Below are 22,763 nucleotides of genomic sequence, written 5' to 3' on the forward strand. Positions count from 1 at the left end.
AGAGGGACAGTGCTGTGGTGAATGTGCAGCGCAGAGAAACTGGTTCACCATTATCCCTCTTTCTTCCATAATAAATACGAGCCAGTACACCTCAAATAACGCAACTTCAGTGTGCTGGCGTGAGCCATCATACATAAACCGCTAGATTATTATCATTACCTTATTAGTAGTCGCTCTGCAGAAATTGTTCGTATGTAAGAATTGTTAGAACATACGAACCTTCTAGGTAACAACTGAGCTTTAGTTGCTCCTAGTGTCCAAGCTGATTAAATACGTCGAGGGTGTTATTCCAGGCCGGCCTGGGTGGCCGAGCCGTTCTAGGCGCTACAGTCTGGAACCGCGCGACCGCTACGGTCGCAGGTTCGAATCCTGCCTCGGGCATGGATGTGTGTGATGTCCTTAGGTTAGTTAGGTTTAAGTAGTTCTAAGTTCTAGGGGACTGATGACCTCAGAAGTTAAGACCCATAGTGCTCAGAGCCATTTTGTTATCCCAGAAGTGCTCTTAGTGAAAATTTACTATAAAAGAAAATTTGCTACAACATCTCTTCCAAATATTGCACCTATTAACAAGACGGAGAACCCAAACGATGTACTGTGTTTAATTTCAATAACTTTTACTCGGAATTTAATTTCTGCAGTAAAAGCTCACAAACTTTTCTCTCTTTTTGTATTGATATTGAATAACTGCGAACTGAATAAAAATGACGATTGGCACTTAAACACAAAGTCTTTATTGAAACCAAAACATATGTTTAAAATAGGTGGCGCACGTCATCACGCCGTTAACAGAAACAGTATTTATACAAACGTTTGTCCTTTCATTCATTATATACTTCGGCCATAGCGCTAGAAATTTTGAACACTAACTGAGTGGGCCATCTGCAAGAAAAGAAAATTCACGCCAGTGCTTGCAATGTGACATGTTACTTAGTGAAGTAATAATAAAATAACATTAGAGTAAATTGTAACTAGCCGTTAGTCTAAGAGAACCAGCCGGACGATGTGCGTTCCGAAAACACAGTAATGTATCTTACACAGATCACTTGCAAGCATTTGACACAAAAATTCTTTTCTCTTTCTTCAAAATTATGATTCTTCAAAACAGTGTAATACCAACTACCAAGCAACACACTAATACCCTGTTGAAAGGTATCCATAACATCAAGTGCAACAACTAATTGAATACAATGAGAAAAATAATGATCTCTCTTCATGAACTATTAAGGTTGAAATGATAATTAAATCGAAACCCTTAGCTGCCGACAGGTGTTGTTGATATACATCAATGGGGACAGGTGGATAGAGCGTCTGCCATGTAACCTGGAGATCCCGGGTTCGAGTCCCGGTCGTGGCACACATTTTAGCTGTCTCCATTGATGTATATGAACAACACCTGTCGGCAGCTAAGAGTTTCGATTTAATTATCATTTCATTCTAGATAAGCTGCACTGTCATCAATAGAATCTGTTCTTTCTGGAACAGATACCATCTTCATATATTAAGGTTCAAACTTGGAATAAATACTGAGAAACAAATCTGAGAATATGGTTGATGGTCCCGCAATGGAGGTGAGTTCCTTCCCAGCTGAAATCAAGTGCTGGCCGTGCAACTCTACTACTCACGAATTCGTGTTGCTTTCGCGAATCAAGGGACTAACGGAAAAAGATTGTATTATATTGTATTGTATGGAACTGGAGACCTAGAAACGACGGAGAGACTTCGTCCCCGCCGTAGCGCCGCAACAGGCTGCAGCAGTCAACTCACCCCACCGCCACCCCACACCGAACGCAGGGTTACTGTGCGGTTCGGCCCCCAGTGGACTCCCCGGGAACGTCTCACACCGGACGAGTGTAACTCCAATGTTTGCGTGGTAGAGTAATTATGGTGTACGTGTACGTGAAGATAGTGTTTGCACAGCAATCGCCGACATAGTGTAACTGAGGCAGAATCAGGGGAACCAGCCCCCATTCGCCGAGGCAGATGGAAAACCGCCTTAAAAACCATCCACAGGCTGGCCGGCACACCGGACCTCGACACTAGTCCGCCGGGCGGATTCTTGCTAGGGACCGGCACGCCTTCCCGCCCAGAAAACAGTGCGTCAGACAGCACGGCTAACAGGGCGGGCACCGGAAAGAGATTAGTGTTAATGTCCCGCCGAAAGTAAAATTATTAGAGGTAGGTAGCAAGATCGGATATGGCAAGGGTGGGAAAGAAATCTGTTTCCGTAGAAACCACGACAGTATTTACCGTAATCGGCTTAGGGGAACCACAATAAAGTTAAATCTGGTTGTCGTGACGGTGAATCCCGCTACCCTCAGACCCTTAACCACTGCGCCACTACGCTCGATTTTTGTGGTTCAGAAAATTTTGTAAGAGACATGGGCTTAGACACGGGCGTAAGGGCTTCAGTGAAATAACGAGACTGAAAAAAGATTGCAATAAATTTTAAGAAATGCCTGATTTCTCTCCCGGACATGAATATTTCTTTCTGAGACTGAGATATTCCACCCTTTGATGTAAAAAGATTTTGTGTCATTTAAAAACTTCCCTTTTCCGTAGTTCGAAATAATTAAATATTTTTGTCCAGTTTAAGCTTCAATTGTTCGCCTTCTAAGATGACCAGTTCAATTAAATTACCATTCAGTTTACTCAGTAATTAAAACAGTTCACTCTTCAATGTGATAACTGTGGGTGCGTGTGCGTTATTGATACATATCCTTAGTCAGGTACTAAACGTAATAAAGTCAGAGTGATTTACGCACTCCCTTTTTTATGAGCTTACACAACTGCCACATCTTTTTCCTGTTTCATTTCTTGCGTTCTGACCTTCTGTTTTCCTTATAGAGTTAATAAACAACGTTACGTCACTAGAGATAATCGTTTCGCAACTTAATGATTGACGTATAAGGGATATTTTGTTTCTGTCATGTAGCAGTAAGATCACCATCTAAGCACAACTGAACCGTGGGCAGCATAAAGCCAAGTTGTGCAAGCAGTGGAATAAAAAACCTTAACTGCCACATCGCAATCATGCGCCACTTCCTCCCCCCCCCCCCCCTCAACCTCATCCAATGAGCTACAGTCAGTCCAGAGTATAACAGCTAAGGCTTCAGACTTCCTCACTTTTTGGCCAACAGTACGGTCGTCTACGGGGACATCTCTGGAGGTTCAAGCCGTAAGCTGAGGAGTGCAACTTGCCATTATAAGAGAGAAAACACTAGGTATGTACACTGTGACGTGTATATTTACATCTGTATCGCCTTTAGTATCCGTCGCAATCATATCTGCAACATTTATGAGAGTGTTTGGTCAGCCACCGCAGGACTTTAAACAGGAAAGCAAGTTCTTGACGTGGTAACAGGTAGTTTCCTCTAGACACAGCAGAAAAAACAAACATAACTACATTTCCGATATTCTTTTCAAGTCTGTGACGGTGACCGTTAACATTACGTTCTCTGGCCCCGCATTAGTCCTTCGATTAATTCTGTTATGTCCAGACGGTAACAAGCATAGAATGAAATTTATTTTCAATGTACTTAATATGTTTTGGCATGGCATGTGACGTGTCTTATGAACAATATTGCACGAATTTTTAGATAAATTTTTACTTCAGACACAAACTTAAGCACTTGCTTCTTTAGGTCAATAAAATAATAAAAGTAATGACAATTACAATTCGTTTTGCGTAAGGAAATCTTAATAAAGGCACGAAGTAAAATTTATATTTCTTACGCCCATGAGAATTGACTTTGTTAATAATTTTAAGAGATTCTGCTATAACAGGCGGAATATTCCGGTTATTCTTTAAGAACATGTTATACTAGTAGCCAGATGTTAAGCATAACCCGGAAAAGAGAAAATGGGAAGAAAAAACAGCAAGATTTCCGCACAGGGAGAAGTTGGTTGGTTGGTTGGTTTTGGGGAAGGAGACCAGACAGCGTGGTCATCGGATTAGGGAAGGATGGGGAAGGAAGTCGGCCGTGCCCTTTCAGAGGAACCATCCCGGCATTTGCCTGGAGTGATTTAGGGAAATCACAGAAAACCTAAATCAGGATGGCCGGACGCGGGATTCAACCGTCGTCCTCCCGAATGCGAGTCCAGTGTCTAACCACTGCGCCACCTCGCTCGGTACAGGGAGGAGTGCTCCGTGCTCCGAATTGGCACTAGATTGAAGGTAAAAAAAAATGTGGTTAAAGCAATGTTTACACAGTCTTTGAACGCAGAGATTACTTCTTTAGTGAGCTTTAAATAGTAAACCACGAAGATTTCATTAGTATTATATATTGCAAGGTGGAATCATAGGATGCTTCGAAGCAGGCCAGACACAGACATCAATCTCAGCGTCGTTGAATACGTCACAATGTCATTTAAATGCCTTAGCGACAATTCCCAGACACACGAAATGTTCCTCTTACTCCGTGACAAGACAGTTACCTGGTTGTGCAAGTGAATTATGAAATACAACGATGCCAACCTTGTGTACAGCTGCCTCAGCAGTTAAGAATTTCCCGGAAAACTGTGTATCGAAGGCTCACAGCAGTTCCGTTGGATTTCAGAGATTCGGCACTGTGTGTTTCTCTCAGTAGAGGACAGAGACAGGCACCCTTATTATGGAGTCAGCAACGTAGGGATCCCTGGATGAACATACTTATCGCATATACTGGCTAACTGCATCCTGTATAACAGGACCAAGATACATAGGGAAGGCGTATTTCAGCCCGATTGCCGTAACCAACGGCTCTTACAGATATAATAGTAGATTCAACTGCAAATAGATCTCTTGATATTCTGAAGCATGGCCACCTTTTCTTAAATCGGTCATCAGATTATCATTTGCTCTCCTTATTGACCCGAGAGTACAGTCACTGTGAGACGCCGTCTGAATATTACGCCAGGTGGCGAAACTGTACGCCATACCGTCACCGTACAGAAGTTCAAAAAGATGTTGCCGCAAAGGATGACTTGCTATTTCATGTTTAGTTTATTTATAACGTTTATTTATTAACAACGTACATGGGATATTTTTTAACATAATGAATGAAAATTTAATATGGAGATCGGTGTTTTATAGAATCACGAAATCGTAAGTATCGATGTTTATCTTAATTAATAACAATGAATTTTAAAGGGTTATTGGCGTATTATGGTTCGATTAATTCATCGAGCGAGGCGGCGCAGTGGTTAGCATACTGGGCTCGTATTCACGATGGAAACAGTTCAAATCCCCATCCGACTATCCATATTTGGCCTTTGATTTCTTTACAAAAGGCGCAGCCGACATTCTTCCCCGTCCTTTCGTAATCGGGGCTTGTAGTCCGTCTTTAACGATCTTGCTGTCTGTGGGACGTTAAACTCCCTTGCTTTTCTTCGACTACTTTATTTATTGTATTTTTTCCTAGGCAAAGACTGTTGACGAATGTATGTGCTGCCATAAATACAAATGATTTTCTATTGTTTAGGCAAATAAATTTTTATCATTTCCTTCTGGAGAAACTGAAACTGAAGATAATAAAGCAGAAGTACAAACGTTTAACTCCGTTTTTAAATCTTCCTTCATATAGGAAAACCCAGCTGTAATGCCCCACTTTAGTTATTGTATCACTGCAAAGATGAATGAAATTGATATTAGTGCCAATGGCGTTGAGAAACAGCCGAAGTCGTGAAAACTGAACAAAGCTCTAGGGCCTAAATGACTCCCTATCAGATTCTATAGCGAATTTGAGTCTGAGTTAGCACCTCAGAAACATACCGAAGATCCTCTGAACAGAAACAGTGGCCGTGGTTGGAAGAAACCACAGGTCACACCCGTCTACAGGAAGGGCAGCGATACGCGGAACTACCGCCCAATACGCTTGACAACCATTTGTTGTAGAGTCTTAGAACATACTCTGAGCTCCCACGTCAACCAGCATGGGCTCCGAAAGTATCGATCACGTGAAACCCAATTTGCGATTTTCTCACTTGACGACATGACATCCATAGATCAAGGCAGTCAGATAGATGCAGTGTTTCTTGACTTCCAAAAAGCAATCGACTCAGTACCAAACCTACGGTTATCATCAAAAGTACGGTAATAACGGGTGTCAAGCGAGATTTGTGACTGGACTGAGGATTTCTCGGTGGGGAGGATACAGAATGTTGTCTTGGTTGGAGACTCTTCGACATGTGTAGAAGTTACTTTAGGTGTACCCCTGGGATCTTGCTGTTCATGTTCTAAATTAGTGACCATGCGGACAATATTAATTCTAACCTCCAACATTTTGCAGACTATGCAGTTATGTGTAATGAAGCTACACAGATATTCAGTATCATCTCGAGAATATTTCAAATTCAGTCTGATCTCGATAATATTTCAAAGTGGTGCAAAGATGTCGATTTGTTTCAAATGGCCAGAAATATACAAAACGAAAAAGGAGATGGCATCAGTGAGTCATAGTTGGAACCTGTCAATTCACACAAATACTGGAGGCTAACATATTGTAGAGATATGAAATGGAACGATCACATCCTCTCCATCGTAGGTGAAGCTGGTGACAGACTACGGTTCATCGATAAAATAACAGCGAAATGCAGTCAGTCTACAAAAGAGACTGCAGACGAAGCAGTCGTGCGATCCATCTTAGAATGTTTCTCAAGTACGTGGGACCCGTACCAAATAAGACTAACAGGGATGTACACCGTTTACAAAGAAGGGCAGCACGACTGGTCAGACGTCTGTTTGTCCCATGGAAGAGTGTGAAGAAGATGCTGAAAGAACGCAATTGGCAAACCCTTTAAGATAGTAGAAAACTATCCCGTGAAAGCCTACTTATGTAGTTTCGAGAACCAACTTTGAAGTGATGAATCTAGGAATGTAGTACAACCCCCAAAGTATCACTCTCGTAGGTATCGCAAAATCAACACCAGACTAATTGTAGCGCGTACAGAGCCGTTTAAGCAATCATCCTTCGCACGCTCCATGCGTGAATGGAAAGTCCTAGTAACTGGTACAGTGGGACGTTCCCTCTGCCACACAATTGACAGTTTTTTGAAGAGTGTGGATATAGATGATGTAGACGTAGTTAGAATGATTATTTTTCAAGAGTTACTTGAATGAAAAAATTATAACAAGTTTTAGCTCGTATCTGACTTTCCAACAATCTGGTTTATTACGATTTGACAAGTTCATGTAGTTGATGACCAGTTGTCGTTGTTACTGCAATTTCTAATTAAGCTCACAAAAGTGATCGATGAAATCCATAAGGAATTGTAAATCACACATGCAATCTCAATCTCCTGTTTCTTGTATCAGATTATGAAACTCTTTTAACATTTCACATAGCCCCTTACTTCACAATAATAAGACATATCTTAATAATTGGGAAAATTATTTCTGTCAAGTATTACTTAAATTTGGTGGGTGGGGGAGGAGAGGGTGGGGGGAAGAATTTGGAACACATAACTTGTTAAATTCAATATTTTTATCTACAAAATTTGTCAATATAATTTACGTTGTACACAGCTGTTGTTGGTGTATAGTGCAGTAAAAATTTCATAAATATTTCGGGTTGGTCTTTCGAGGAATGTTGGAATTATCTCCTCCCCTATTACTGGGGCGATATGCATGTATGCATGTATCACAGGCCTATAATGAATTTCATTTAAGCCCAGATCTTTTGAAAAATATATTGGTTCTCAAATAAAGCTTCACTTCAGTGAGATAAAAGTATTTATCGGCTTATCGAAAAAATAGCGCTGGTTGTGTTTATCAGAGGCATAAACATTGTAATCAAATCCACATAAAACATACTTAAAAACAGTCTCTACTGTTCGTAGCCAACGTAATTGAATGATGGTCATAAAACAAAGGCGTTATGACGTTAAAACTTAATAACGGACACAATCAGTATTTACATCATGTAGTGATGTTATCATTTTAAGCACGATTTTAACTATGTGTGAAGCCGTAGTAGCACCAACACTAATCAAGAATGTTTTGTGACCTGATAACGGATAGATTGTTAGCCGAAAACAGTAACCTAACCAAATAAGGAAGATTCCACGTGCAAGCCTGACTTCATGGGTTCAGAACTCCTACATAAATAACAAATTTACAGCAGATCGCATATCTCATGATTAACAATGTCAACAAACTTGATGAATAATTTGTGGTGTTCTAGTGCCGTTGTCTATTTACTTCTATACTGTAACTATTGTTGCTAATGAAGTAAAACGATGATGTTGATTGAAAGTTTACGTGATATTATGTGTAAAGTGTGACAATTACTGGAAGAAGCATAAAAATGTATGTTCGCTTGACAGCTGACCTGATCTTAATTGTCAGTTCTTAGAAGTGCTACAAGTAAAATAAACATTTCCGCTTACTGCCACGATACCATAATCTTCAATTTCCTCTGCAATTGTGGACAATGAGGTACCTGTCTTTTTCCTGACAAATCAGGAACTTCATTTCTTCAAAGTGCCACATGGCACTACCTCCTGATCTTCTGTCATTTACTTCTTTCAGTTCCTTGTGGAAATTCGTTAGGAGTGAACTGAACTGAATATCTTCCGGTCTTAGCAGGAACTCATGTGTATTGCGCAGTGACGCCCTCACTGGGTACATTATACTGCACAATATGTAGAACTAACTTCAGTATTTTTAAAGTCTTCCATCATCCTTCAGTCTATTGCGCAAACTGTCAAAATCGATCTCATATAATGGATATTGATTACTAATATTGAACAGTATTACTCATCAATAGTTATTATTGCGCAATACATATTGACCGTGCAAAGGGCTCTTAACACGTGATATGCAATCAGCGACCCTGGACACTTTCCCGAGGAATCTTGCTGCTTGCAGTTGCGTGAACGCCTATAACGCATTAACAGTTATTGCTAGAGGTGCAGTGAGGAGCAATTAGCCGACCACACCTACTGCAGTCGTGTTCCATGAGCGACACGTCAGGCATACGCTCACATAAGAGATCCAGTAGTACCCACAGTTCTATGAAAAAAGGCCATCACTTCCTCGTCACTTGAAGAGAAGCTTGTCGTGCTGAAGTATGGCATGTGGAGTGGTTCAAGTACCTCCGCCTCCAAAACCTTCCTGACGTAACGGATGCTGTTCAGACTGCCCGCAATAAACATGAGTCGAGGTTGCATTTCGAACCTAATGGCTTCCGAAACCATTTATCTGCTGTGGCATTAATAGATGCAGGCCGTCAGATTGCGGCCACTCCTGCAGAATGTAACAAGCACGTGGCCACATCCGCAATCCTGGCTGAAGTGATACACCAGAACTTTAAATTTTACTGGTTAACAAGCCATTCACGGCGACGGCATTCATGTTTCCAGCGCAGAATGACGCTTTTTGTGGTTTCTTTACAATAAATCCGAGACAAGCATGCTTATTAGCATGATTAAAACTGCGATCGGCGACAGTTAAATATTCTGCCGGCAGTTCCCAAAAACGGGCTACGTGTGTACACCGTACTACTCGAAAAGAGCAAGTGAACTGACGCTCTGTTGTGCAACGGTGGACATTCCGCTTGTGATCTTTCGAGCGCTGATTGGAGCAACTATCAAACGACGAGCAGTATTAATCAGACTGTAGCATCAGGAGCCGCCGAGCCACAGTCTTCGACAGGTCCTCGCAACCACTGCGACACTCCAGAGTCTAGAAATACTGTGCTTTATGGTCATGGGGACAAGATGGCGGTCATCCCGTACCCTGGTCACATTGCTTGGCAGGGGGACAAAGAAGGAGCCTCCTAGAAGATTGTGAGCCTAAAGACTGAAGGCGGACACAATCGGGCGTACCCTGGAAACGGTGAAAGATTTCACCGGCTAATCCTTCTAACACCAGATCAAGTTAAAGTCCAAGTTAAAAACAAAAAATTGCTTGGCAACTACCTCCTCCTCGATAACCCGTCACAACAGCATATCCTGAACGAGCTGCAGTGACACGATATGAGAAACACGTTTTCCGAATAGATCACTCCACCCTGTTGTAACTCACTCTCATGATGGTGTCGACGAGCCATCCTTGCATCCGGTTTCGCATTTACACTTGCTTTGATGGCCGTTCACAGAATGAGTTTCAAGTAACACGGGCCTTTCCAATCACGCAAAGGAGAGACGTTGTAGTCCTCCAGGCCATTCATTTTAAGTCTGAATCGCTTACTGCTGGCACCCCTACGAGTTTTGATTAATTTTGTTTATAGGTATTTCAATTTTCGCCCTAATAAATAAAACTGCCCTACTGTACATTTTCCACCCTACACGAAGGCAGAAGTCTTCAGTGTGACTTGAAAATTAAAATTTTATTAAGTGCTGGTATTAAAAGAGCCGTAATGCATTTCAAGACCACCGTTTCTATTGCTACAAGGCGTCGCTAAGTTGTACACTAACATGATGCAGAATCGCCGGAGATTACTCCTTCAAAGAGTGTATCCGTATGTAGAGCTGCTGCAGTACTTTTTCTGTGTGCATAAGATAATTTGTACACCATCGGAGAGTGTCATCTTAATAGGATGTTTCGACATCGCACGCTACAAGGCTGTGGCAGACGTGCGACAATTGCTCAAAAAAGCTTCAACTTAAGTTTCGATATTCCTTCCCACTGATATCTTCAGATTTTTTGATAGTTTTTTCTCCTTATAGTTCGCTTAATCTTCTGGTTTGCACAACTGCGTAGGTTATTGGATGAATTAAAACAAGGAGCTCAAGACGAAATTCGAGGTGTCCTAGTTGAGACGTCGCAGCAAGTAATGGGAAATATCGACGACACATTACAAAAATGCTTATGGAGAAAGACTCAGTTTATAACCTTGACAGTGTCCTTGACGTGTTGAGACCTGGCATTGTTTCAGTTTTAGTCAATGGAATGCTTATAAAGTTATGTCGCTAATACTCTGTTTATTGCAGATCTAGATTTCAACCGTTATGCGGCTATCGTCAGTGCGGGAAGATGCAAGTCAAATCAGCATTATCGCTTGTCTATACGAACAGCGATAATGATAATCTGACTTGCGCCTTACCGCACTGATGACAGCCATACAATGGTTGAATCTAGATCTGCAACAAACAGATTATTAGTGACTGTTTGCTGCACATTTTCTCAGTTACAAACACACACAGTCACTGAGCATACCCGTACCATAGGTCAGAGAACCTGTCAACACTTCTATTCGATTTCATCGAATTTTTTTGTCTTCATGAAAAGTTCTTGAGTTTTTTCATAAAGTATATTATGGAATTAATAATTACATCTCTTCATTGATCATAAGCCATTCTGCAAACTGAACTGTTTCCTTCTTTAAAAGCTCCATAATGTGCGTTTACACTTGTAGGCAAATCCATTCTCCTGTGTGTTAAGACCTACCAAGTATGGTCTTTAACATTTCGAAAACTGAAAAACTTTTCTTTGATCGCCAGTTGATTGTATCTAATGAGCTTAGTATACCAAAAAACCAATTCATTTCCAGGTACCTGGAGGTCTGATGTCTGGGAAGACTATGCCTCTAAACGACCACACTGTGATGGGCGAAACACAGGTAATTCTTTCTGCTTTTCTATTACGTCTTGGATTACGCGCCCATTTTGTTCATCGTTTATTCTGACCGACTGTTTCCCCAGGGGAAGATAACCTCTCGCGGAATTATTTAAATATACTTCTGCCAGGTATTTCAGTGTGATTTGCAGAGTATCCGTGCAGACGTAGATGTAGAGAATCATTACTAACAAAACGATCGACTTTTGTAAACACGTTTTTGAAATACAGTAACATACCAGAGGATTGAGAAACAGCACTTGTTATTCCATTATTTAAAAAAGGGGATCGCAGAAAATGTGACAGTTATCTAGGTATTAGTCTTCTGAACTCTGGATAGAAGATATACCCAAAACTAATAACAAATACACTTAAGATACTTTGGGAAACGTTTCTTACTGAGGAATAGAATGGATTTCGGATGGGAAGATCTTTTTAGATAGTGTTTTTCCCAGTCTGCCAAATTACTGAAAAACACAGAGAACACAATCATCCCTCATATATAGCCATTATTGACTATGAGAAAGCTTTTGATAAAGTTAACAGAGTTCAATCATGGGAAATTTTAGAAAGAGTGGTATACCCTAGCATCTAACAAATGTAATTGAAAATATGTATACACACAACAAAATTAAAGTACAAAAAGACGGTCCATTTGCGAGAAACATACGTCAAGGAGTGAGACAAGTGGTCCTTTATCACCCACGTTATTTAATATGTACATAAATGACGTCGTAAAGACATGGAACAATAAAGTAGTGCACCGTTATAAGCTTAGTAATAAAGTTATAATAAGTTTTTGAAAACTCCCACAAGTAGCACTTTGCGTTTTTTACTTACCGCTTTCCTTCTTCAGATGATGAATTTCATCTTTGTTGCTGTCAGTGTCATCGTACGCTACCGTACTTTAAACGTAAGTTTCAGTAATATAGTATGACCAGTTTAATCTTTAGAGCTGCCAGTCAACTTTAAACGCAGTCGTTAATGCTGTCAGGCAACTTCAAACTATAAATTCTGGTGATGCTCTTGTTCATTTGAAGAGAGAAACCTGTAAATAAGAAATACAAAGAGTGATTTGTGGCTGTTTTGAAAAACTTATTTTTAAAAGTCGCTGCAACCGGAAGCAATGCCTGCTCTTACTCAAGTTATAAATACACTTATGTTTGAAGATAATCAAATAATCTTAGCGGACACGAAAGATAAATTACAGAGAGAAATTTGGTTCTTGCACAATATGGCAGATGATTATAAAATGATAATATCTAAAAGTAAAACTAAGATAAAGACATGGGATTTAAGGTCGAATATAGTACAAACAATGATCAAGAATACATACTGAGAAAGTCCCAGCAGTTGGTAGGTACTCTAAATCGCACTCTTCTCAAAGAAGCTAGAAAAGAGACAGTACAAAAATTTGTTTTAATGTGATGGCAGTGCCAATTCTAACATATGGGTCAGAGACTTGGACCCTAACTGCCAGTCAAAACAGGAGGATTGAGACAGCAGAGATGAGATCCTATCTGGTTGCAAACTTACAGATCAGATAAAAAATATTGAAATAAAGAATGAAATGGATGTCAAAAGCACACTTCAAAAAACAGGGGGGTACAGAAAGAAACGGCATGAGCTTATTTACAAGATGCCAGAAGAACGAATACCTAAAATAGTATTCAAATACACACCTTAAGGTAAAATGGATGTTGGGTGTCCTAAGAAGAGATGGAGAGATCAGCTGCAGTCTACTTGGAATTGGAACGAGCAGGATATGATGATGATGATGTTTCAGTACATTAGGATACATATACATCATATGGTATGAAAGTTGCGTTTTTGTTATTTAACGTTCCTCAACTTTAGATCTGAAAACGTCTTATATTCTCACTCTCCGACACGACGCCGAATGTTCTCACTCTCGGATACGAGATATCATTTCGTCCTTGTGTATGAATAGCGCTTAGATGTTTGTATCTGTCTTTTTTGTCTTTAATGCTCTACTATACCGTGGAATTTTGCTTCTGAGATCAACTACCTGCTCTTCTTATGATGACGTGGAATTTTATAGTACGTGTACGGATATACACTGTTTGTATGATGATAAGAAGCCAACGACATCAACTCACAAACTTAACGAATTACTAACTCATCACTGCATTAATACTTAGTTATAATTTTACAAAAAAATCCCTGATGTAAAGACTATCAACTAGCTACTAATGGAGGAAAATGCACGATACGGACAAGCAGGGTACCTCGTGACTGCAGAATTGATGGATCAGATTAGAGTCTGTCTTCTCATTCAGATATTTAGAAGTAGATGTGCAGAGATATGAAATTTGACGATCACATAGAATCCGGTGTAGCTAAAGGATTCATCCGTCTTCGCTTCATCCTTAAGACGCTGTAAAACAACAGTATGTCCTCAAAAGAGGTTGTACACACGACGATTGTACGGACTGTAATTAAATGCATCTCAAATGCAGGGAACCTATATCAGGTCGGACTAACTGAAACTATGAAGAAAATATAAACAAGAGAGATGCGTATGGTAAGGTTGGAGAGGGTAACAGAATACTGAAAAATCTTAACTGACAGACACGTGAAGAAAGATGCCATACATCTCGCAAGAACCTGTTAGAAAACTCGAAAATCGGGTTTCCAGTGCGGAAATTTCCATTATTCTCCAGTCCCTCACGTATCTGTCCCGCAAAGATTTAGCAAATAAAACTAGAAAATAACAGTTGGCATAGAGTACAAACGGTCATTCCCAACACGCTCCATCTGTGAATAGTACAGTAAGAAACGATATAGACCTTATAATTCAGAATAAATGGAGGTGTAGATACTATCTGCTCAAGCCTCTTAATAAGATGTGCAAAGCTGACATCGCAGTTCCAGCTTCTTTCACGCGCTGACACTGGATAGCAGAGCAGAACCCACCATCTCAGTTTCACTTTACAGTTCTTCCCAGGAGTTATCGAATATAATTTTGGAATACTACATCTGTTTCAAAATCTTGGAACATGAAGACGTAACAAGAACCATTTTTGTGTACTAACGTTGAAAGCCCAGTTTCGACGTCTTCAACTCTTCCGGATATACAGAGAGAGGATAAAAATATGGAAATACCAAAAACTCGGCACTTTATCATGCCCAATATGGCGCATAAAACCCGTTGGCATTCAATACAGCTTCCAGTCGTCTCAGAATGAACTTATGCAGGTCCTAAATGGTTTTCAAAGAAATCTTATACCCACCTTCCTGCAAAGTAGTGGCAAGTTCGGCTAACGATGATGGAAGTGGAGAGCGATCACACATCCTTCTCTCCAAAGCGAACCATAAAGATTCAGTAATACTGAGATCTGGAGACTGTGATGATCAGAAGAGATGTGACAATTTATCCTCGTGCTCACAAAACGACTTCTGAACGATCCAATATGGGTGAACAGGAGCTCTATCGTCTTGAAACACACCATCACCGTGGGAGAACAAACGCTTGACGGTGGGATGGACCTGATCAGCCGAAATGGTCACATAATTTTTGGCAGTAATGCGACTTTGCGGACTAACCATGAGACCCATAAAATAGCATCATATGGCTGCTTAAATCTTAACTGAACCCCACTCTAGGGACGTAACCTAGGCCAGAAGTTGAAAACAGTGTGAATATCCGTAAGACACATACGACCAAATGAATTTCTTCCGCTGCTCCACAGACATGGTCTTATGACTTTGGTTCCACGTTTTCCCGTTACGGGCATTTCCATCACTGATGAATGGTTTCGGAATTCCAGCTCGCCCTGCATTTTGCTGCTTATGGAGCATTCCTCCTGTTGTTCTGGTGCTGACAGAGTTTGCGAGTGCGACGTTCAGTTCTGCAGTGGCTTTTACAGCTGTCGTCCTCGAATTTTTTGTCGCAGTCCTCTTCAATGACCGTCTGTCACGATCCATCAACAAAAACTTTCGTCCGCGTTGTGTGTTAGCGGATGATGTATTTTCTGCCTTGTATGCGGTATAAATCTTTGATGAGATGCCTCTTGAAACACCAAACACTTCAGCTCCCTAGGTGACTGAAGCACCTACCATACGAACACCAACAATTTGCCCTCATTCGAATTCACTTAGCTCCGACATAATGCACTCACAACAGCATAGAACACTTTTCTGGCCACGACTGTCAGTTGCAATGTACTGAGGACATTGCACTGGTGACTTTCGTCGTCAAATACAGCAGCGCAAACTGCAGGCTCGGCTAACGTCTGCATTTATATGTAAGCAAGCAATTCTCGCGGTGTTTCCATATTTTTGTCCAATCTCTGTATCTGAGACAGATTACAGACGTCACCCTGTATACAGTGTAGTTCAAAAGATTTTTTACGGGGTATGTAAAAGAGTAGTTTGTAAGCTTCTCTGCCACAGCATTTCCCGTTCAGCTCGCGAATATTGCAACGGAAACGCTGAGCTACCGTGCCTGCATTAACTGAGCTACCCAAGCACGACTCACGTCCCGTCCTCACAGCTTTACTTCTGCCAGTATCTCGTCTCCTACCTTCCAAACTTTACAGAAGCTCTCCTGCGAACCTTGCAGAACTAGCACTCCTGAAAGAAAGGATACTGCGGGGACATGGCTTAGCCATGTGCAAGTTCTGCAACGCTGACATCCAAATTTTATCACATTACACTTTTCTTTTGAAATTATTGCTGTGTTTATACTATACATGCACACACGATAATGCGATGTTTCCGATATGACGTTCGTCCCACTGTATTTTATTTCATGACCATACTCGTGGTGAAAACGTTCCGCTACGGCCCATTTATCCGTATGTCATAGGCGGCAATTCCTCTTGTGTTCAACCAGACGGGTGTTAACACTTCTTTTCGTGGTGCCAAAACCAGTCGACAACTGCAAGTGATTTTATGTACACCAGGTGTAGCCAAAGGACGTCGTTTATCTTTTACCCATCTTAAACATTCTGTTATCTTCCGGGTGGATCTGAAAGTAGTTTCGACACAACACTTCCGCAACGCAATCTGTAATCTTACTGATGAACGGGAGAAACGCTTTCCCCTTGGGCGACCGTTGTTCCTCTTCGACCGTGATTCTCTTCCTAGGGCGAAGTGCTCGATCTATCTCCTTGTTAGAACAACCATTCCTCTTGAATGTATACCGTAGATGTTCAATTTCATATTTTAAATAAGTCGAGTCACAATTTATGTACGTCTTATCTGCCATGGTTTTGATAACGCATCTCTCTTCTCTGAGATGGTGGCTAGATTCCTTACGAAGACAGCGGAATATACGTGGCTTTTCTATACCCCTACGTCCCAAGGTCCTACCCCCCGTTTGTTAACAGATGCATCTAAAAATATTTATTTGGTGATTATTCTGTTCCTCCATCGTATGCTGTATCTTCGAACTGATATTGTTTGGATGTATCAGGAATACATCCAACTCCTCTCCACCGTGCGTTCATACTACGAAGAGATCACCGACATAGCGGTACCACCTGGCTGGTCTTTTACTGGCTGACTGCAGCGCCCGTTGTTCAAAAGTCTCTACGAATAAACAAATTGACAACAGCCGGCTTAAGAGGACTGCCCATAGCCTGTCAGTCTGGTCATAAAAATTATTATTGTATTGAAAACAGGATGTGATGAGGCAGTGTTCGAACACTTCCACAATATCTGCTGGATACACACTATAGCTTCGTTCACCGGAATCCCAGTGTATAGTTGCACAACATGGAAACTAACAAAGATGTTACCTTAGCCAATGTGCATTTCTCTTAATCTGTCAATGAAACGATATGAATTTTTAATATGACTGCTAGTTCCACCAATGTAAGGTTGCAGCAATATGCCAAGGTGTCTAGCAAATCAACACAGACAACGGTAGTTCAGGTATGCACGCTGACGTAGCAAGCTGAAGATGAAGAGATAGAGAAGGTTTATGAGGATACTGAAAGGGTAATACAGTACGTAAGGGGAGATAAAAATCTACTAGTCATGGGGGACCGGAATGCAGTTGTACGGCTAGGAGCAGAAGAAATGGTTACAGGAGAATAACAGCTTGGGACAAAGAATGAGAGAGGAGAAAGACTAACTGAGTTCTGTAATAAATGTCAGCTAGTAACAGCGAATACTCTGTTCAAGAATCACAAGAGGAGGAGGCATGCTTGGAAAAGACCGGGTGATGCGGGAAGATTTCCGTTAGATTACATAATGGTCAGACAGAGATTCCGAAACCAGATACTGGACTTTGAGGTGTATATAGTCTCAGATCACAATGTAGTAGGGATGAAGAGTAGGCTGAAGTTTAACACATTAGTCAGGTAGAATCAATACGCAATGAAGTGAGATACAGAAATACTAGGGAACGACGAGATACGCTTGAAGGTCTCTAAGGCTATAGATACAGCAGTAAGGAATATCTCAGTGGGTAGTCATTTGAAGAGGAAAGAAAATCTCTGAAAATGGCAATCACAGAAATTGGAAAGAAAAACATGGATACAAAGAAGGTAACTGCAAAGAAACCATGGGTAACAGAAGAAATACTTCGGTTGATTGGTGAAAGAAGAAAGTACTAAAATGTTCAGGGAAATTCAAGAATACAGAAATACAAGTAAACGAGCAGGGAAATAAATAGACGAAATGGCTGCATGAAAAATGTGAAGAAATCGAAAAAGAAATGATTTTCGGAAGGACTGACTCAGCATATAGGAAAGTCAAAACAATCTCCGGTGAAATTAAAAGCAAGGATGGGACATTAAGAATGCAACGGTAATTCCACTGCTAAATGCAGAGGAGACAACGGATAGGTGGAAAGAGCAGGTTGAAGGTCACGTAAAGTGCCCTCCGCCACACACCGTTGGGTGGCTTGCGGAGTATAAATGTAGATGTAGATGAAGATATGAGGGGGAAGATTTGTCTGATGCGTTAAAAGCGAAACAGGAGTCGATAGAGAAGAGATAGAGGATCCAGTATTAGAATCAGAATGAAAAAGGCCTTTGAAGGAATTAAGATCAAATAAGGCAGAAGGGACAAATAACATTCCACCAGAATTTCTGAAGTCAGGGAGGAAGTGACAACAAAACGACTATTTACGTCGGTGAGTAGAATGTATGAATCTGGCGACATACTATCTGACTTTTGGAAAATACACTCCTGGAAATTGAAATAAGAACACCGTGAATTCATTGTCCCAGGAAGGGGAAACTTTATTGACACATTCCTGGGGTCAGATACATCACATGATCACACTGACAGAACCACAGGCACATAGACACAGGCAACAGAGCATGCACAATGTCGGCACTAGTACAGTGTATATCCACCTTTCGCAGCAATGCAGGCTGCTATTCTCCCATGGAGACGATCGTAGAGATGCTGGATGTAGTCCTGTGGAACGGCTTGCCATGCCATTTCCACCTAGCGCCTCAGTTGGACCAGCGTTCGTGCTGAACGTGCAGACCGCGTGAGACGACGCTTCATCCAGTCCCAAACATGCTCAATGGGGGACAGATCCGGAGATCTTGCTGGCCAGGGTAGGTGACTTACACCTTCTAGAGCACGTTGGGTGGCACGGGATACATGCGGACGTGCATTGTCCTGTTGGAACAGCAAGTTCCCTTGCCGGTCTAGGAATGGTAGAACGATGGGTTCGATGACGGTTTGGATGTACCGTGCACTATTCAGTGTCCCCTCGACGATCACCAGTGGTGTACGGCCAGTGTAGGAGATCGCTCCCCACACCATGATGCCGGGTGTTGGCCCTGTGTGCCTCGGTCGTATGCAGTCCTGATTGTGGCGCTCACCTGCACGGCGCCAAACACGCATACGACCATCATTGGCACCAAGGCAGAAGCGACTCTCATCGCTGAAGACGACACGTCTCCATTCGTCCCTACATTCACGCCTGTCGCGACACCACTGGAGGCGGGCTGCACGATGTTGGGGCGTGAGCGGAAGACGGCCTAACGGTGTGCGGGACCGTAGCCCAGCTTCATGGAGACGGTTGCGAATGGTCCTCGCCGATACCCCAGGAGCAACAGTGTCCCTAATTTGCTGGGAAGTGGCGGTGCGGTCCCCTACGGCACTGCGTAGGATCCTACGGTCTTGGCGTGCATCCGTGCGTCGCTGCGGTCCGGTCCCAGGTCGACGGGCACGTGCACCTTCCGCCGACCACTGGCGACAACATCGATGTACTGTGGAGACCTCACGCCCCACGTGTTGAGCAATTCGGCGGTACGTCCACCCGGCCTCCCGCATGCCCACTATACGCCCTCGCTCAAAGTCCGTCAACTGCACATACGGTTCACGTCCACGTTGTCGCGGCATGCTACCAGTGTTAAAGACTGCGATGGAGCTCCGTATGCCACGGCAAACTGGCTGACACTGACGGCGGCGGTGCACAAATGCTGCGCAGCTAGCGCCATTCGACGGCCAACACCGCGGTTCCTGGTGTGTCCGCTGTGCCGTGTGTGTGATCATTGCTTGTACAGCCCTCTCGCAGTGTCCGGAGCAAGTATGGTGGGTCTGACACACCGGTGTCAATGTGTTCTTTTTTCCATTTCCAGGAGTGTATCATCCACACTATTCCGAAGACTGTAAGAGCTGACGAGTGCGAGAATTATCGCACCATCAGCTTAACGGCTCATGCGTCCAAGTTGCTGGCAAGAATAATATACAGAAGAATGGTAAAAAAATTGAGGATTTGTTAGATGACGATCAGTTTGGCTTTAGAAAACGTAAAGGCACCAGAGAGGCAATTCTGACGTTGTGGTTGATAATGAAAGCAAGACTGAAGAAAAATCAAGACACGTTCATAGGATTTGTTGACCAGGAAAAAGCGTTCACAATTTAAAATGGTGCAAAGTGTTCGAAATTTTGAGAAAAATAGGGGTAAGCAATAGCAAGAGACGGGTAATACACAATATGTACAAGAGCCCAGAGGGAATCGCAGTGGTTAGACACTGGACTCGCATTCGGGAGGACGACGGTTCAATCCCGCGTCCGGCCATCCTGATTTAGGTTTTCCGTGATTTCCCTAAATCGCTCCAGGCAAATGCCGGGTTGGTTCCTTTCCAAGGGCACGGCCGACTTCCTTCCCCATCCTTCCCTAATCCGATGAGACCGATGACCTCGCTGTCTGGTCTCCTTCCCCAAACCAACCAACCAACCAACCCAGAGGGAATAATAAGAGTGGAAGTACACGGATTAAAAAGGATGTAAAACAGAGATGTAGTCTTTCGCCCCTACTGTTCAATCTGTACGTAGAAGAAGCAATGATAGAAAGAAAATAAAGGTTTAGGAGTGGAATTAAAATTCAGAGTGAAAGAACGTCAATGATGCGATTTGTTGATGAGATTGCTATCCTCAGTGCAAGTGAAAAAGAGTTGCAAGCTCTGCTGAATGGAATAAACAACCTAATGAGTAGAGAATATGGACTGTACATCGAAGAAAGACGAAAGTAATGAGAAATAGCAGAAATTAGAACGACGACAAAATTTACATCAGGACTGATGGTCACGAAGTAGAGGAAGTTAAGGAATTAGGCTACCTATGCAGCAAAATAACGAATGATAGAAGGCGCAAGTAGGACATCAAAAGCAGACAAGCACTGGCGAAAAGGGCATTCCTGGCCAAGAGAGGTCTACTAGTATCAAAACATAGGCTCTAATTTGAGGAAAAATTTCTTAGAATATACTTTTGGAGCACAGCATTGTATGATAGTGAAACGTGGACTGCGAGAAGACCGGGACAGAAGAGAATCGAAGCATTTGAGATGTGGTGCTACAGACGAATGTTGAAAATTAACTCATAAAGTAAGGAATTAAGAGGTTCTGCACAGAATCGGCGAGGAAAGGAATATGTGGAAAACACTGACAAGGAGAAGGGACAGGATGATAGGACATCTGTTAAGACATCAGAGAATGACATCCATGGTACTAGAGGAAGATGTAGAGGGCGAAAACTGTAGAGGAAGACAGAGATTTGAATACATCCAGCACAGGAGAGGAGTTCATTCCGCGTCAAACCAGTCAGAAGAAGACTGATGACATATATATATATATATATATATATATATATATATATATATATATATATATATATATATATATATATATATATATACTACTGGTCTTTAATTGCTGATGACGTGCTACAAAGGGAAATTTAACCGACAGCAAGAAGATGCTGTGATATGCAAGTGATTAGCTTTTCAGAGCATTCACACAAGGTTGGCGCCGGTGGCGACACCTACGACTTGCTGACATGAGGAAAGTTTCCAACCGATTTCTCATATACAAACAGCAGTTGACCGGCATTGCCTGGTGAAACGTTGTTGTGATGCCTCGTGTAAGGAGGAGAAATGCGTACCATCACGTTTCCGACTTTGATAAAGGTCGGATTGTAGCCTATCGCGATTGCGGTTCATCGTATCGCGACATTGCTGCTCGCGTTGGTCGATATCCAATGACTGTAAGTAGAATCTGGAATCGGTGGTTCAGGGGGGTAATACGGAACGCCGCGCTGGATCCCAACGGCCTCGTATCGCTAGCAGTCGAGATGACAGGTATCTTATCCGCATGGCTGTAACGGATCGTGCAGCCACGTCTCGATCCCTGAGTCAACAGATGAGGACGTTTGCAAGACAACAACCAGCTGCACGGGCAGTTCGACGAAGTTTGCAGCAGCATGGACTATCAGCTCGGGGACCATGGCTGCGGTTACCTTTGACGCTGCATCACAGACATGAGCGCCTGCGATGGTGTACTCAACGACGAACTTGGGTGCACGAATGCCAAAACGTCATTTTTTCGGATGAATCCAGATTCTGTTTACAGCATCACGATGGTCGCATCCGTGTTTGGCGACATCGCGGTGAACGCACATTGGAAGCGTATATTCGTCATCGCCATACTGGCGTATCACCCGGCGTGATGGTATGGGGTGCCATTGGCTACACGTCTCTGTCACCTCTTGTTCGCATTGACGGCACTTTGAACAGTGGACGTTACATTTCAGATGTATTACGACCCGTGTCTCTACCCTTCATTCTATCCCTGTGAAACCCTACATTTCAGCAGGATAATGCACGACGGCATGTTGCAGGTCCTATACGGGTCTTTCTGGATACAGAAAATGTTCGACTGCTGCCCTGGCAAGCACATTCTCCAGATCCCTCACCAATTGAAAACGTCTGGTCAATGGTGGACGAGTAAGT

The 22,763-nt window shown here is 42.3% G+C and overlaps 1 protein-coding gene and 1 long non-coding RNA gene across 2 annotated transcripts in view; one reads left to right on the forward strand and one right to left on the reverse strand.

Moving 5' to 3' along the window:
- LOC126251863 (uncharacterized) overlaps positions 1 to 22,763 on the reverse strand; it is an 85,399-nt gene that overhangs the window by 30,692 nt on the left and 31,944 nt on the right. Inside the window, exon 3 of the long non-coding RNA XR_007545796.1 lies at positions 12,377 to 12,584. This is a non-coding gene — a long non-coding RNA (uncharacterized LOC126251863). The remainder of the gene's footprint in view (positions 1 to 12,376; positions 12,585 to 22,763) is intronic.
- The window catches only part of LOC126251858 (protein henna), a 104,736-nt gene continuing 85,054 nt past the window's right edge, over positions 3,082 to 22,763 (forward strand). The window contains exons 1-2 of the mRNA XM_049952541.1: positions 3,082 to 3,221; positions 11,472 to 11,540. Of these exons, the coding sequence (XP_049808498.1) occupies positions 11,487 to 11,540 (54 nt within the window). The 5' untranslated portion in view covers positions 3,082 to 3,221; positions 11,472 to 11,486. The remainder of the gene's footprint in view (positions 3,222 to 11,471; positions 11,541 to 22,763) is intronic.

The sequence above is a fragment of the Schistocerca nitens genome, chromosome 1 (genome assembly GCF_023898315.1).
Source record: "Schistocerca nitens isolate TAMUIC-IGC-003100 chromosome 1, iqSchNite1.1, whole genome shotgun sequence".
Taxonomy (NCBI): domain Eukaryota; kingdom Metazoa; phylum Arthropoda; class Insecta; order Orthoptera; family Acrididae; genus Schistocerca; species Schistocerca nitens.